At 44.9% G+C, this 17,041-nt stretch overlaps 1 protein-coding gene across 1 annotated transcript in view; it reads left to right on the top strand.

Moving 5' to 3' along the window:
* The window catches only part of TFAP2D (transcription factor AP-2 delta), a 101,172-nt gene extending 84,919 nt beyond the window's left edge, over window positions 1-16,253 (top strand). The window contains exons 7-8 of the mRNA XM_086925148.1: window positions 10,345-10,458; window positions 15,558-16,253. Of these exons, the coding sequence (XP_086781274.1) occupies window positions 10,345-10,458; window positions 15,558-15,777 (334 nt within the window). The 3' untranslated portion in view covers window positions 15,778-16,253. The remainder of the gene's footprint in view (window positions 1-10,344; window positions 10,459-15,557) is intronic.
* Window positions 16,254-17,041: the final 788 nt, after the last annotated feature.

Below are 17,041 nucleotides of genomic sequence, written 5' to 3'. Positions count from 1 at the left end.
TCCTGGTAGGAGATGCACTTTGAGCATGAAAACATGGTTTGCAATGCTAGGCCTGCGATAGCACGTGACGTGGAGGTGGAAGGTAGGCTTGTGATAGCGCGTGATGTGGAGGTGGAAGGTAGGCTTGTGATAGCGCGTGAATGGAGGTGAAGGTAGGCTTGTGATAGCGCGTGAATGGAGGTGAAGGTAGGCTTGTGATAGCGCGTGAATGGAGGTGAAGGTAGGCTTTTAATGGCGCATGATACGAAGATGGAAGGTAGACTTGTGATAGCGCATGTCGGGGAGGTGGAAGGTAGGTTTGTGAGCACGTGTGATGCAGAGATGGAAGGTAGGCTTGTGATGGAGCGTGACACGGGGATTGAAGGTTGGCTTGTGATAGTGCGTGACGTGGAGGTGGAAGGTAGGCTTGTGATAGCATGTGACGTGGAAGGTAGGCTTGTGATAGCGCGTGATAGCATGTGACATGGAAGGTAGGCTTGTGAAAGCGCGTGATGCTGAGGTGAAGGTAGGCTTGTAATGATGCGTGATGCGGAGGTGGAAGGTAGGCTTGTGATGGAGGACTCTCCAGCCCTTCCAGGGACTTGAGCATGCATTAATGAGTGATTAGGCGGGAAATTAGAGAGCTTCATACATCACAGCCTGAGAAAATTGACCCTTAGCAAAGTAAACAAGCATTAGCATAGCCAATAGGTCTCGCCTTTGGGAACTTATTAGTGTTTAGCCACGCAACAGTATATGTTGTTGCACCAAGGGTATTGTGCTGGATAACTAAATACTACTAAGGTAAAGGCGAGACCTATTGGCTATGCCAATGCTTGTTTTTGGTTAGTTTCTGGATGTAACACAGGCGCTTGCGTTTTGAGTACCTTGTGTTTTCCTTTTTTAAACACGTTTGCCCGACTTTCTCTGAGAGGGCCGTTGCAAACAAGGCTGTTCTTCTCTGGACTGCTTTGTGACTCCGCCCTTAGTGCTAGTTAAAGACTGAGTCATTTTAGACATGAGCGCTTGTGTTTCCATTTTTTTTTTTTACGCGTTCACCTGACTTGCTCCTAAAGCATTGTTGTAAACATCGCTGTTCACATCTTGTTTTGGGACTATAACGTCATTATATTGACATTTATACACATTGACTCTGTATGTCCACAGGTTTCACCCTGCTACTACCAGTTTAACACCCAAATACATAGAGAAGCAAGAGTCCTTTATCCTCCTGTACCCTCTTCCTCATCTGCTCAATCTCATGGTGCCCTCTGCTAGGCTGAGCCAGCCTCACTAGCTGGTAACTAAAAGTGAGGGACACATGGCACTACCCGCTTCCATACAGTTGCTGACGCCAGATTCAGAACTCGGACCATTGTTGCCGATGGCAAGTGGTGAGGGCAACTGGATCTCTAAGTGTGATTCTGTATCCCTACATTAATACTGTCACACGCCCATCGGATTTAGCCTGGGGTCCCAGGGAAAAGATGGATCAGAGTATAGTTCTGAAAAGGCGCATTGGTTTTACCAAGGTGACTGAGTTTATAATGGGTAAATGCAAAAACAACAATTGATGGACGGAATATTGCACAATTGCAAAACATTCACCCCCAGTCACAGATCTGGGTTTAATCCATCGTTATTTGGCTCACCATACCACCCCAGTTCAGACATGGACATATGCAAATCAGTCTTGACCCTGTGCCTCATGGGAACAGTCCAGTCCTAACTGCAAAGCCATGTCTTCCCTGGACCGGAATCAAGCATTCTAGGACCGGTTTCTGGCTATCAGCCAGGACAGCTTGATTCCAGTGGCATAGAGAGCACGGGACTCATGTCTGAGCATACCCGTCCCACTCGGGGTGACAAATGCAAAAACAACAATTGATGGATGGAATGTTACACAATGGCAAACCATTCACCCCCTGTCACAGATCTGGGTTTAATCCATAATTGTTTTGCTCACCACACCACCCCAGTTCAGACATGGCCATATGCAAAACAGTCTTGACCCTGTGCCTCATGGGAACAGTCCAGCCCGAACTGACAAGTCATGTCTTCCCTGGACCGGAATCAAGCATCCTAGGACCGGTTTCTGGCTATCAGCCTTTATCAGCCAGGATAGCTTGATTCCAGTGGCATGGAGAGCACGGGACTCACGTCTGAGCATACCCATCCCATTGGGACAGTAAAGTGACTGCTGCAATGCCTGCAGTGATGGGAACGAAGCAAGGATGGTAAATGGACATTAGGAGAGCCCAAAGTAAGTACAGGAAGGTAGAATTTAAGTTTCTTGATCAAGTAAGAGAGTCTGGTATTGTATAAGGCCTTGTGTGCGAAGGGCAAGGTACTGAAAAAGGCGCATTTGTGAACAGGAAGTCAATGCAGATTTTTGAGATGGTAAGAGATACTGGAGCGGGCAGGAAGACTGAGAAGGACCAAGGCCTTTTGGATCACCTGCAAATTATGTTGCAAGTGATATACAATGCTGAGATTAAATCTCACTTGTATTTGAATAGTACTGTATTTCCACTGACATGGCCTCGCAGGGCTGTTGAGTCTCTTGCAGATTTGTTTTACTGATGTTTTGAGTTGATCATCACCTACATCACCTAAAATTCGATTCACAAAGCTACACAAGGCCACCTTGCATGGCTCTGCATGACTTGATAAATGTATAGTAACGCAAGGCAGCACAAATCGCTGCCTTTCGTTACTTTGCAGCAAGAAGGCCTGCTATTGGTGGAACATGCGTGTTCCCAAACATCCACCCATGGATTCTGACAGATTCCTACATCTACCAACACTGGTAGACCTGGAAATGTATCAGAATTGTACGCCTCTTCACCAGAGGTGCAGCAAGGAAAAATAACTTTATTTCTCCTCGTTGTTTCCTCTTTCTGTGATGCATTGTGCAGACCACGTAGAAAGAGGAAAATGCCTCTGAGGTTTGTTTTTGTTCAGGAAGATGCTACATACTGCACAAAAACAATCCTGCCCACAACGCAGGCACCCTTGCACTATAGTGCAAGGGTGCCTGCGTTGGCCCTAGGCAGCAGTTTATGCATCAGCACAGGGACATAGCAGGAATGTTTTGTATCATGTTAAATACAACGCGGTCCTGCCCTCTCCCTTTCATGCAGCGCAGCAAAGTGACTTACTCGGTTGCACTGCTTCAGTATATATTTAATAAGCCCCTAAATGTGTGCTACTGGCTAGGCGCTGGTTTAGATTGCTATGTGTTTGTGAAATTCATCCCTGCATTTTCCTTTTTTAAGTAAACTGCTTAAAATTGTCAGAATTCGTAGTTGAATTAAATTATAAAAGAACCACTACATAGATACACAATTGGCCACTTATCCACTGTTGAAAGATTTTAGGCTTTCAAATTTCGAAATTTCAATGGCTTAAGAGCTCAATGCATTAAACTACAAAATGTTTTTCAAAATTTTTTTTGCGATATTTTCAAGAGGAAGTCAAGCGTTTTTTCGTAAAAATGCCAATGAAGTCTACTGACTCTGTCACAGTTATGCCCGCAATACGTGTGATCTGACAAAATGGTAAAAAAAGATTTGCCTGAATTTCAATATTATAGAATTGTTTATGATGAAATAAATAATTATTCAGGCACCTGATTGTACCGGGGTCTCCACCTTTCACTTTTCGTTGTATACTGAAAACTCAAGAGTAGGCATTTCCCATTCATTAATGCCTTCATGCTTAAGGGTTTGTAGGCTCTGCACAATTTATGAATTCTTCTCTCAGGAGTTATAGACGTCCTATGGCTTCCTCTTTGTAACCCCGGGTACAGCCCTTTCTCTCTCTGAATTTAGTGGTCATGAATACAGTGGTAAGAGCAGAAATTAAATGGAGCTGGAAGAAACATGTTTATAGTTTGTACTCATTGCCTTTTTATTTGGTCTCTGAGCATTACTTAGGTGACTGTTGCGGAGTTATGAGTTGGACAGGGGATCAACTCTCTGATGCCACCAGAGCTCAAAGAGAGTCTGAGGTCATTTCCAGGATCCCTTGCCTTTGGGTAACTCGACGTCCATGCCAGGAATTCACTATTTACTAGGCAATAATGCCATCAATCAATCAATCAATCACAGTATCTGTAAAGCGCACTATTTACCCGTGAGGGTCTCAAGGCGCTGGGGGTGAGGGGGTGCTGCTACTGCTCGAAGAGCCAGGTCTTAAGGAGTCTTCTGAATGTGAGTAGGTCTGGGGTCTGCCGTTGGTGGGTGGGGAGGGTGTTCCAGGTCTTGGCAGCAAGGAAAGAGAAGGATCTGCCACCGGAGGTCGCTTGTTGGATGCGGGAGACTGCGGTGAGGGCACGGCTGGCGGAGCAGAGCTGGCGGGTGGGGGTGTAGAAGGTGAGTCGTCTGTTGAGGTATGCTGGTCCGGTGTTGTGGAGTGCCTTGTGTGCGTGGGTGAGGAATTTGACGGTGATCCTCTTGCTGACGGGGAGCCAGTGCAGGTGTCTCAGGTGGAGAGTGATCTGGCTGCGGTGGGGGGTGTTGAGAATCAAATGTGCTGAGGCATTCTGGATGCGTTGAAGCCACCTCAGGAGTTTGGCCGGAATTCCTGCGTAGAGTGCGTTTCCGTAGTCCAACCTGCTACTGACGAGGGCCTAGGTGACCGTTCTTCTCGTTTTAGTGGGGATCCACTTATAGACCCTGTAGAGCATGCGGAGGGTGTTGAAGCAGGAGGAGGACACGGCGTTGACCTGCTTAGTCAAGGAGAGGGTGGAGTTGAGGATGATTCCTAGGTTGCGTGCGTGGTCGGTGGGTGTTGGTGCTGTTTCCAGTGTGGTCGGCCACCAGGTGTCGTCCCAGGGTGAGGGGGTGGATCCGAGGATGAGGACCTCTGTCTTGTCCGAGTTCAGCTTCAGTCAGCTGTTCCTCATACATTCTGCAACGGCCTTCATTCCTTCATGGAGGTTGGTCTTGGCGGTCTGAGGGTCTTTGGTGAGGGAGAGGATCAGCTGGGTGTCGTCAGCGTAGGAGATGATGTTGAGGTCGTGTTGTCGGGTGACGTGGGCGAGGGGAGCCATGTAGATGTTGAACAGCGTCGGGCTGAGGGATGAACCCTGGGGTACGCCGCAGATGATCTTGGTGGCTTGGGAGCGGAAGGGGAGGCGGATGCTCTGTGTTCTGCTGGAGAGGAAGGAAGTGGTCCAGTCCAGGGCCTTCTCTTGAATCCCGGCCTCGTGGAGGTGTATTTGTAGTTTGCGGTGGCAGACCGTGTCGAAGGCAGCTGATAGTTCTAGGAGGATGAGGGCTGCTGTTTCTCCGTTGTCTAGCAGGGTCCTGATATCGTCGGTGGCGGCGATGAGAGCGGTCTCGGTGCTGTGGTTGCATCTGAACCTGGATTGGGACGGGTCCAGGATGTTGTTCTCCTCGAGGTAGTGGGTCACTTGTTTGTTGACGATTTTCTTGATGACCTTCGCTGGGAACGGGAGCAGGGAGATGGGCCGGAAGTTCTTGAGGTCCTTGGGGTCAGCCTTGGGTTTCTTGAGCAGGCCGTTGATCTCAGCGTGCTTCCAGCTTTCCGGGAAGGTTGCTGTCTCGAAGGAGATGGTGATCACTTTCTTGAGTTAGGGTGCGATGGCTGTGTCGGCTTTGTTGAAGATGTGGTGTGGGCATGGGTCTGATGGTGATCCTGAGTGGATGGAGTTCATTATCATGCGGGTGTCGTCGACCCTGATGTTGGTCCAGGAGAGCAGGCGGTTGGTGCGGGTGGTGGAGGCGGGGGGGATGGAATCTGTTGTGGTCGGGGTGGTCATAACGTTGAAGCTGTTGTGGATGGCGGCGATCTTGCAGTGGAAAAGGTGGCCAGCGAGTCGCACAGGTCTTGTGAGGGTGGGATGTCACTGTTGATGGAGCTGGGGTTGGAGAGTTCCTTCACGATGTTGAAGAGCACTTTGCTGTTGTGAGCGTTGTTGTCTAGGCGGTCTTGAATGAGGATCTTTTGGCTGATCTGATGAGGTGGTGGTGTCTGCTGGTTGTGGTCTTGTGGGTCGTGTAGCTGTCCGGTGTTCATTCGCAGAGCCATTTCTTCTCCAGTTTCCGGCATGCTCGTTTGGAGGCCTGGAGTACTTCAGTGAACCAGTTGGCTTTCCTGCTGGTGCGGCTGTTGGAGGGTTTCTTGAGCGGGGCGATGGTGTTGGTGCAGTTGTTGATCCATTGTCTGAGGTTGCGTGCAGTGGTGTTGGGGTCGGTGGGTTGGTTCTGTGCGAGGGTTGTGGTTAGCTGGTCTTTGGTGACTTTGCTCCAGCAGTGGCGGGGCATCTGTTGGATGCGGTGGTGCATGGTGGGCTTCCTGTAGGTGAAGTGGATGCAGCAGTGGTCAGTTCCATGGAGTTCGGTGGTGTGGTCGAAGGAGACGTGTGGGTTTGCAGACAAGCTGGGGTCAAGCGTGTGGCCAGCGGCGTGGGTGGGTGCGGAGATGAGTTGTCTGAGGCCGAGGTTGGTGAGGTTGGCAATCAGGTTGGCGGAGTTGGTGTTGTTGTTGTTCTCGAGTTGGAAGTTCAGGTCCCCAAGGAGGATGTAGTCCATGGAGGTGAGTATGTGAGTGCTGACAAGGTCGGCGATGGAGTCGCTGAACTGTGGTCGGGGTCCGGGAGGTCTGTAGATCAAGGAACCTCTGAGGGTGGTGTTGTGATCTGTGTGAATCTGGAAGTGCAGGTGCTCGGCGGTGTTGAGGGTGTCGTCTAAGTGGGTGAATACCTTGAGGGTGGATTTGTGGATGATGGCGATTCCTCCTCCAACTCCATTGGTGCTGTCTCTGCGGGAGATCTTGTAGCCATCATGGATGGCTATAGCGATGTCAGTTGCTGAGGAGTCGTTCCATCAGGTCTCTGTCAGGAAGGCAACGTCTGGGGCGGATGTGTCGAGCAGGTCCCATAGTTCGACAGCGTGTTTGCGTGCGGAGCGGGAGTTCAGGAGTATGCAGCGGAGGTTGTTGAGTCTGTTCCTTGTTGGTGGTTTGGTGGCTCTGTCGCAGGTGAAGCTACATTTGCAGCAGGAGAAAGGACCATGGGTACGTTTCGGGGCGGCCTGGAAGCAGCTGTGGTCTCGACCGGCGTTGAGTGCGTGGATGGTGCTGGCGTCGTAGCGGAGTCTGGCGTCGTGGTGGCCGTGGGGACCAGGGGTTCTTGCTCTGGGCATGGTCCAGGTGCGGACGGGTGCAGACGTGCTTGTCTTTGGTGCGCCAGCGGCGCATATAAAGGGGAAGTGGCGGGAGGAGCAGCTGGGAGGCGGGAGCCGGCGGCCAATGGGGGGGCGAGGGGGCGGGCCGCAGGAAAGCAGCGGCGGGGACGGCGATCGGTGCGGGGTACAGAAGGAAAAAAGGGGGTGCAAACAATAATGACTACCACGACACAGCTCGCCGAAGCAAGTGCCAAAGGAACCCGACCCTTCAGCTGACGCACTGAGAGAGACGCTGTCTTTTCTCTTGCCGAGAAATCCAGCTCCAGTGTTTCCAACCTACCCTTGTGGGTTGTTGGGAAATCGAGTCCTGAGAGAGAGATACCAGAGATACCAGACCTCCTTCATTTTAAACCAAGGTACGGAGCTGATTAGATCCTTAGAGAATTCTTGGATTAGATTCTTGGCAAAGAATACTGAAACTAAGCTTCACCTCACTTACTTCTTCCTTTGTACTAGACCTAGGTTAGGTACACTGGGGTAGGCGTAATTTAGAAGCACCAGTTGAGTACTTTTAGTCTTTATTTATTAATGTATGTATTCTATGTATTTTATGGCTTAGAAACCATATCTTGCTTTTACAGCATTATTTTATAATACTCTTCGTACTGTACGCATTGTACTTTGCAACCAGTATTACGATTGTAGCAGTTCATTTCCTCAGCATAAGAAAGAAGACTGTTCAATAAATACCTTTTTATTGAAAACGCCCTTCTCTCTATTTCTCTGCACCTCTGGGGAAACGAAGCTTGCACGATTGACTGAGTGAAATAACTATCTATTGTTTCCGCGACTCTAGAGATACGTTTTTATCTTGGGAAACAAAGTTGTAATATTTCTGCATTTCTCAGAGACTAATCCCTTCTTGTTTATTCGAGAAAGTTTCTAGTGACCTCTGAGCTAGCTGGCACTCACAATTAAGTCTAGTATATTCGATAGAGACCTAGTAGACCTCAGTCCTACGTCAAATCTATAGGATATATTATTCCAATGCCCAGAGCCTATTGGGAATATAGGAACTACACTACAAAGAGGCACACAGGAGCAACAGTGCACAGGAGGCACAGGGGAGCGGCGAACTAGCGGCAACAGCAGGGTGAGAGACATGGGCGCACTGGTGGTGCTGGAATGCTCTCACTGCCGCGCAGCGGCCACCATATAAGGGGGAAGTGGGAGGGAGCAGCAGCTGGGAGGCGGGAGCGGGGCGGCCAATGGGCGTGGTACAGAAGGAAAAAAGGGGGGTGCAAACAATACCAACCCAGGAGCAGCAGTAGGAAAAAGGCACACAGCGGATAATATTACAACAAATACTACAAAATCAGCAAATACAGACAGTAGTTACCAGCAAAGGGGCACACAGGAGCAACAGTGTACAGGAGGCACGGGGACGCGGCGAACTAGCGGCAGCAGCGGGGGTAGAGACACGGGCGCACTGGTGGTGCTGTGCGGCGTGGGGAACGTCCTGACCTGCGAGTCCTCTTTATTTTTGATTCTCTCACCATCAGATTGTAGTGTAGGTTGTAAACAGGTGGTCAAAACTTTTAATTCATTTTCCATATTTCATTCATCTAAGAATTCCAATCCTCTCTTGGTGCTGGGGGAAATGATCTTCAAGTTTACTTTTTAAAACGGTGCCAAAATATATCAAATTTGCAGCAGTTGTTCAACTACACTGGCTAGAAAAACATTGGTTTTACAGGAAGGTCTGAAGAGAAGCTCGTTAAATACTCTAATGCTCCATGATCTAAATCTGTACCCAGGAGCACTATTCATCTGCAGAAGCAAATGAAGATGGGTCCAGGTGCTAAAGCAACTTTAGAACTGGATTAGAGTTTGGCTGATGCCGACGCTGATTCCCACTTTATTCCGAGTGCATTAGTATGTCATAATTTCATATCCTAGCACTTGTAAAAAAAGGGGGGGGGCAGGATATCCTTTATATATGTGACAGAGTACCCATTCGCCAATTTCAAAATCAGGTCCTTAATAGCCCCATTCCTAAAAGAAAAAAGTACGATCAGATGTGCTCTGATGCCCTCAAGCCAAGTTTGTGCTTAATGAAATTCTAATGAAATTGCAATAAAACAAATATATGCCCCTAGAAAGAAAAGTAAGCTGTACTGTTTCTTGATAGGCTGAATCTGGCGTCCCTCAGTGCATCAAACTCCAGAAGAAACTCGCCTTCGCTGAACCCACCAGGTGGTTTTGCTGTGTCCTCTGTGGCTAGGCCAGTCCTGCTTAGGACTCATTGCTGTTAGTGATAAAGATATTGGTTCTACAGAAGGCCTCAATGCACACTTGTGATCATATTCAGCAGTAACATCTGAAAGGCAATTCTGCTTGACATCACTGACAAATATAATACTGCTAAATCCTTTGATCCATTGTAAGGGTGTACAAAGTCTTTATTAAGCGAATAGTGAAGTCTTGCATTGACCCCGAATATCAGCTTCTGCATCATGTGTAGATTTTATGCTTTTCCTATGCCCGCCCCTAAAAAGTGGTAGCTAGGGCTCGAAAGGTATGGGCAGTTCACTCACACTGTTTTTATAGTGACTTTAATACTGGATGGATTTTAAATCTTGCAAAGTCCCCATTTTAACATGAAAACCCACACACTCAGCAAACTTTGTGAAATGCACCAAGTAATCATAGCATTGAGGAGGATGGTTGCTGGTAGACAAACCTTTTGCATCTTCTCATACTCCCATTCCCGCTAGAGTTACCACTCGGTTATTCAAGGGTTCTCAACAGCGCCCTCAACACAGAACAGCCACACCTGACAAATACAGCACCTCAAACTGCTGTCTGCCAGCTGAAATTGCAAAGAAGCGTCGGGCTGCATTTCATATTCATCACTAACATTTCATTTTGAGGTTTTTAAGCACACGTGGAAAGAAACATGCCCAATTCATTTGTCAGCTCTTGGTCCTTGCTTTCTAATGGAGTGTCCTATGAGACGGCGTGCATAACATACACCACTGAAATAGAAATAAAAAACAGCCAACAGTGTAATTGTTTTTGCCTCATTTAGGTGTGCAGTCTGCTGTTAATAAAATGTCTAACTAGTGTTGGCTATCTGTAGAAATACACGAGATGCATAAAAAGGGCACCCTTGAATCTAACTTGTGTTTTCTTTCATCTTCCATTGCAGACAAGTTTGCAAAGAATTCCAGGACCTATTGAGTCAAGACAGATCGCCCCTGGGCTCCTCGAGGCCGACCCCAATTTTAGATCTCGACATCCAGCGGCACTTAACACATTTCAGGTGAGTCTTAGTGAAGTGTAGGATGGCAGTCAGTCCATGTTATGGCTACTGTACGATGGAGTGGTAAATGCTAGCGAAATCACCAACTATTGACCTAGCCATGTACATTGCCGTCTTCCTGATATAGCATTGGAAGGACCAGCGTCTGGTCTCGCTCAGGGCAACCAGCTAAGCTCATGCACCGCAGAGCAGTGATGACCGGTTCTCTTACAGGAAAGTCGCACATACCTGACTTTCCCGTCAGCCTTCCCTGCTTTATCTTAGTGCATAACTTAAGATGCTCCTTATGTCATTCTAACTTAACCAGTGGTGGCTGGCATCTACAGGGAGGGTGAGAGGCAGGCATGCGCTTCAATAAAATATAAAAAAATCATGCACGCAAATAATATATTTAAAAAATACTTACCTTACACAAAGACGACTTCCTCTTCTTTGACAGGAACTGGAACCGGATGCAGCAATTCCTCTGGCTAATACTAGTGCTGCTTTCACTAGCGTGAGACCAGCGCTAGGATTGGTGGGAGCGGGCTCACTCGGCGTTCCACAGCACTCCGGAGGCTTTGGCTTGCTCTAGCCCAGCTATCTTAAGATAGCTGGGTTAGAGATGCCTAAAGTGCGCATGTGTGGCTGGTCATCGCAAGACAACCAACCAAAAAGACATGGGCACTTTGAACAGTGCACAGCCAGCCCACCCTCCTCCCTGCTGCTGTCACTCAGCAGTGGGCCCGCCCCGTCCTGACGCTCTGTTCAGGACTGGGCATGAAAAATAAAATGGTAGTAAATGACCATTTTATTTTTCATCTCTGGGGCTATTGATAGGGGGTTTAAGCGGGGCGGCGCTCCTCCGCTCCAACGGAAGAGCTTCTCCCGAACTGAAAAGCTGACAAAACATGCTGTGGATGGAATCAAGCACTAAAGGCGCGAAAAAGAGCATTAGAAATAAAATGCGATTCTATATCGTTCTAGAGTTCCTCACAACAGAACATTACTCAGAGTAATGTAACATAATGTAACTTAATGTATCCTTTTAGCATTTGACCAACCGCAGTGCATGAAAGTTGTTTTCAGGATGTAATCGGAAAATGAATCCCTTGAAAATCGTTCTTCACAAAATGAATGTGCCCTTCCTTTTTCAACATAGAAAAGTGTTTTCCATGCTTTTCTTGATATCTGGTTTCAAATTAGTGGTGTCCGTATCCCCAGGGTTTTTAGTAACTAGTGAACCCTTGAATAGCTCTTGGAGTGGAGAAGTGTGGCTCAGGGGTTAGAGGCGGCAGACCCGGAAGCTGAGATCGATCCTGGACCAGGGTTCAATTCCCCGCCTCGGCGGGTCTTGGGCTCAAAAATTCCACGGACTCGATAATTCTTGTTCCGGTGCCTACTCGACTCACAGGTTCACACTCTGCGACTCTGGGCAATAGCTTGCTTAATCTCCACTACGGCCCCACGCGGCGGGATGCCTGGCTTTCACCTTGTGGATACCCTGCTGGGGTTATCTCACAGGGGAATACCAGGACGGGTTCCCAAGGCAAGCGCCTTGATGCCTTCGGGTGATACGTGCGCTATATAAATCGCAATACATTTCCATGCCTTAAATAAAAAAGAATTATCTATTCTAAAGCCAGGTGTTATTTATTGGGTATGGCTGATGCCTTACCTTGTTCTATTCAATGAATGTAGAGAATACAGACATGTCAGGTCAGTGTTGATAAGGCCTAGAGTGGACACGTGAGAAAATTGTGAATAAAAGGAAGGGCAATCGGAGGACATGAGGTGTTGTTTATGCCATTGGACAAAGGAAACATTGTTGCATCTCCTCTGCCTCTGCCCCTGCCTAATCATGCATCGAAGGGCCCTGCTACAGAATGAATTGAATACCCTAGGAATAGGAACTTGTAGGTCAGCTGCAATGGAGTCCTTAAATCCTAGGAGTGTCAAGTTGAACATCCGACTGGTGAAGTTTCCTGACATTTTTTATAAGACTGGTCAAGACCAAAGATTTCCTTAAGTAGAGTCTTAGGCCCTCTGTACTAGGAAGGCGCCAATGGTAGGCTGTGGGGGCGCATAGTTCGCACCAGAAAGGTTGGCTGCTGGGGGTAGATTAAGTGTGAATCAAGAACAATAAAGTTCATAAGCCCTATCACGCCAAGTCCAGTCGGAGCCTCACAGGAGGGCGTTGTCTGCCTCTTATGTCCTTTTGGCACAATGCACTTTACAGTTTAATGCTTTGTGGTCTTACACCCGTTATGCATTATACACTTTACAGTTCATTGCTTTGTGGTCTTAAGTGCCACGTTATGACAGGGAGAAGGTTTAGGATCGTATCCCAACATGTTGAGGTAAAAGCCTTCTGACTACTATCTGATGCCAATTGGTGGTCACATTTGATCAAATCATACTATGTTTCTATATTTAAAGTGAATGGTTAGCCAAATACATTTAAGCCTGTTACAGGAACCCATAACATTTGTGGTCAAATGTCTGTTGGATAGAGCCTGGGCCTGGAGGGGATGCGGCTCCTTTTTGCACTTTAGTATGCACCATGCACTTTTCCTTGTATTATACACCTTGTAAAAATGATAGATAAGTTTGTTCATGGCCTAGAATTTTCAACATTAGCTGCTACTCTCAGGGGTTACTCTAATATCTGTTATTGCAGGTAGGTCAGGGGGAGGCTCCCTCAGACGATTATACTTTTTTGCTTGTGCACTTTATAGGACATATAGTTATGCTCTGGGTCTTTTTCTGGGTATTGCTTCTTTTACAGGGGACAAGGGCAGGCCCCAGCAGAGGTTTCTCCAGGAATAGGCTTAGTGCTTCTTACTTCTATTTTTATCTGGGTGGCATGTTTTATATTTTTATATTTTAAATGAACAGTTATATTAAATGGCTTGATGTATGCATTTCCTTTTAATGTTCATGATTTTTATTAACAAATAAAATACATTTACTTGTACTGTCGTAGAGTGGTTCTAATCCAACCCACTCAAAAGGGCTGTAACGGTAGTTAAATGCCCTCTTCATGAGTTATAAAACCGAGTCACAAACAACATATGTCTCAATTTTAGTAACATAGGCATATTTCATGCCACAACCCACTGAACTCCATTAAGGCCCATAGATACATTCTCTAAAAAGGACAAATTCTAGATTTTTCATAAGATTTGGCAAATTTAATTAATGATTATACAAATTATCGTTTTGATAATGATACAGAAGACATACAAATCTTATTGAGGCATCTTCTGAAAAGCATTTGAAAATGGAAAGCAAACCTTACATCTAACAGTAGTTTTTCACTGTCCTATAAAATCAATAAAAAGCTCATGTTTAATAGGTTAAGGTTTTTTACGTGAGGCTTGAATCAATGTTACAATCGACCCATCAGTTACTGCTTGACTTGGTTCACTAAGTGGCAAATGAGGAAACCACAATAGACATCTCTACTGAATGTCCTTGTTTTACATACTGTAGCTTTATAAAAAAAATTAAAACCTGTCTGGAGGTAGCCCGCAAATGGGGACCATATTAGAGAAGTCACCCACTATCATTTCTTAGGTTGATCAGGTACACCTATAACTTACTGAAGATATTGCATTAAGCTGACTGTGACTACAAAGGACTACTGAAAGACATTAGGTAGTGTGAATTATATAAAAAGCAAGGTATTAGGCCATATGTAAAACAAATTGTCACATCAATTTGGCGATAAGGTTTTTTGCAAAATCTAGAGTTTAATTTTATACAAAATCTGTTATACATCCCTCCTTAATTAGGTCATATAAATGTTCATTATTATACATGAGAGTCTTACAGACTCCAAATGCCCTATCATTTTTTTTAGAGCGAATACTAAGATGTATTACTGTACATGACATACACAGGCAGGGGCTAATGATTTCAAATAAAGAGCTGACTTACTTGTAAGACGTGTGTAGGGATTTTGTGTAACAGAATATTCTACTGAAGAAAAAGGTGCAAGATTTTGTACATTGTATTAACAGTGGTAGAATGTTAGCAAACCAGGCAGGCTTAAAAACGGCGGAAAGAATGGAATAAGCCACTCTATAAAAAAGCAAATTAGTATCAAATCTACTGGTGCTAATGCAGACTAAATTGGTCACCAGTCTTCGGAGTTTAACAAATTGAAGAACACTTTTCATTGATTCTTAAAAAAGCTTGATATTAAACTTCTTTTGATTACAGTGGTATATACAAGCAAAAAATCAGAAAATATCAATTTTTTTTATCAATAATAATTGCCTTGTGTGAAAAAGTTTTATTGTAAGTGGGCCGCTTTTTAAAAGCGCTCTCTGGACACAGTTCTTAAGTCTACCTCTAATGGTTGTATTATTAATAAATTATGGACCCGATTCACAAAGGTACACTGAGACGAAAGTCTAACTTTATGGCGTTTGGTATTCAGAAAGGGCATTTATGAGTAGTAACGTTAGACATTTGTCTCAGTTCTGGTTTCAGTTAAACTTAAGACCAAAATGTAAGTTAAACTGAGACAAAAGTCTAACTTTACTACTCATAAATGCTCTTTGTGAACACCGAAAGTCATAAAGTTAGACTTTCGTCTCAGCTTACCTTTGTGAATTGGGCCCTACATTCTTGAGATAATGTTCCCCAATGTAAAATTGCATTTAGTCACACTTCCTATATATAGAGACTTTTTATTTTTGAAACATTTTAGGCTAACTTTTCAAGCTTGTAAATATGGCTGACTGCCTAGGTTTTGCGGGTGCTGTTTTGAAAACCTACAATAGAGTTTTTTGTTTCTGGCTTACGAAAATTTCTGGTAGGTAGCACATCCTTCTGAACTTGACTTATTGGTCATTCTTCTTCCCAAGAGGCATTGTACTCTTTCATAAATGTATGCAACACATCTATGTTTATATTTATTAATTTAATTTTATTTGCGAGGGGCGGGGCTTGTAAAGTCTTGCATTCTCTCACACAAAGTTTAAACATGTCTTTATTTGTTGTTTTATTAAACAAACATATAACAAATGCATATCTTATTGAGAAGAGTTATTGGCTTCTGCTGACTTGATTTTAAAATTCCAATTTGTTTTCTTTTTTCTTTTTTGCAGTTTAATTACTCATGGCTTTGGAACACCTGCAATATGTGCCGCCTTAAGCACTTTCCAAACTGTTCTTAGTGAAATGCTGAACTATTTGGAAAAACACACAGCAAATAAAAATGGAGGAGGGGCGGAATCTGGCCAGGGAAATGTCAACTCTGAGAAAGCTCCCCTGCGGAAGTCCTCAGAGGCGCCCATGAAAGACGGCAAAATTGAAAAGACAGACTAGCTGCATCAAACAGAATTTATTAACAGAGAGTTGTGCTGCTGATATTTTTTTTATCTATATATATACACAAACCATGGAGGGTAATTTATCTACTACAGTGGACCAAATCCAAGCAGCAGGACAACAGTGTATTTGTGTAATAAAATTGTCACTTTTTTATGTTGCTACTTTGTGCACGTTATATTTTACTGTTGAAAATGATAAAAGTTAAAGACTTCTGGACTTTGAAAGACAAAACACTTTTAAAAAGCTAACCTGAGGACTTTCCAATCAAAGACAGGCAGTAATGTTTCTGTAAGAATGACTGTCACAAATATTTGCTACAAACTTGAATGTATGATGCGTGTGTAACCTCTGAACTGCCTGTCTCCTCCTGCTGCAACAGACTGTAATTCCTTTGTAATATATGGCTGAATTTAAGTAAGGACGTATATATCATATTTGCTTAGTTTATTAGGCTAAAATAAATTTTTTTACACCGTCAACTTTAAATTGCTTATTTTTTTTCTGGATTTCTATCAGTTAAGAATTTGGCAGTTGTATACCTTTATCTATTTTTTGATCATCTGTAGTTAAACTCTGTTATCATTTTAAACATTGGTAAATATGGGCACGGAGAAGCTAGGCTGGACATCGTCTATAACTCTAATTGCCTCTGACATGATATTATGGCAGTCCCATATTTCTATGTCTTCTCTAGCTTAGGGAGCATTGGATTCATGACAGATTCTCTGAAGTGTCCCATATTATGTTTATCATTTCTATTTACATTAGTTTTAGGCACAATTATCTTTATTTATTGAAAGAGTTTATATAGTACAGGCATGACTCAAGGGTATGAGAGAGCTTTACAAACATTGTCAAAGGCAGTGTTGGCTAATATAAGTTGCAGAACAAAGTCTTGTTAAAGTCAAATCATAGCATTTCCTGGAGAGGAACAAACAATAATGCACGCATTGGGGATTCCAGTTAGGATTAAAGTCGTGTGCGAGGGGTTCCAGTTGCTGTTTGAGAAGAAAATCTTGTAATTGTCTTTTGGAGCTCATGAAGGAGGGGTTTGTCCTGATATGTACTGGGAGGGAGTTCCAGATGTTCGGGGCATTCCCTGAGAAAGAGCCTGTTAGGGCTTCTTGTTTGTGTTTTTTGTGGGGGATGAGAAGCAGAGTGTTGGAGCTCCTTACATTTCCAGTCTGTCCTGCCTTTGTCAGTTTGTATGTAGGGCAGGCTGCTTTTCCTGTGTGAAGGACTTTGTGAGTGACACAGG

Source organism: Lissotriton vulgaris, chromosome 6 (assembly GCF_964263255.1).
Source record: "Lissotriton vulgaris chromosome 6, aLisVul1.2, whole genome shotgun sequence".
NCBI classification, from domain to species: Eukaryota; Metazoa; Chordata; class Amphibia; order Caudata; family Salamandridae; genus Lissotriton; species Lissotriton vulgaris.
Note: the sequence above shows the minus strand (reverse complement) of the source record. Positions and strands in the feature narration are given on the sequence as shown.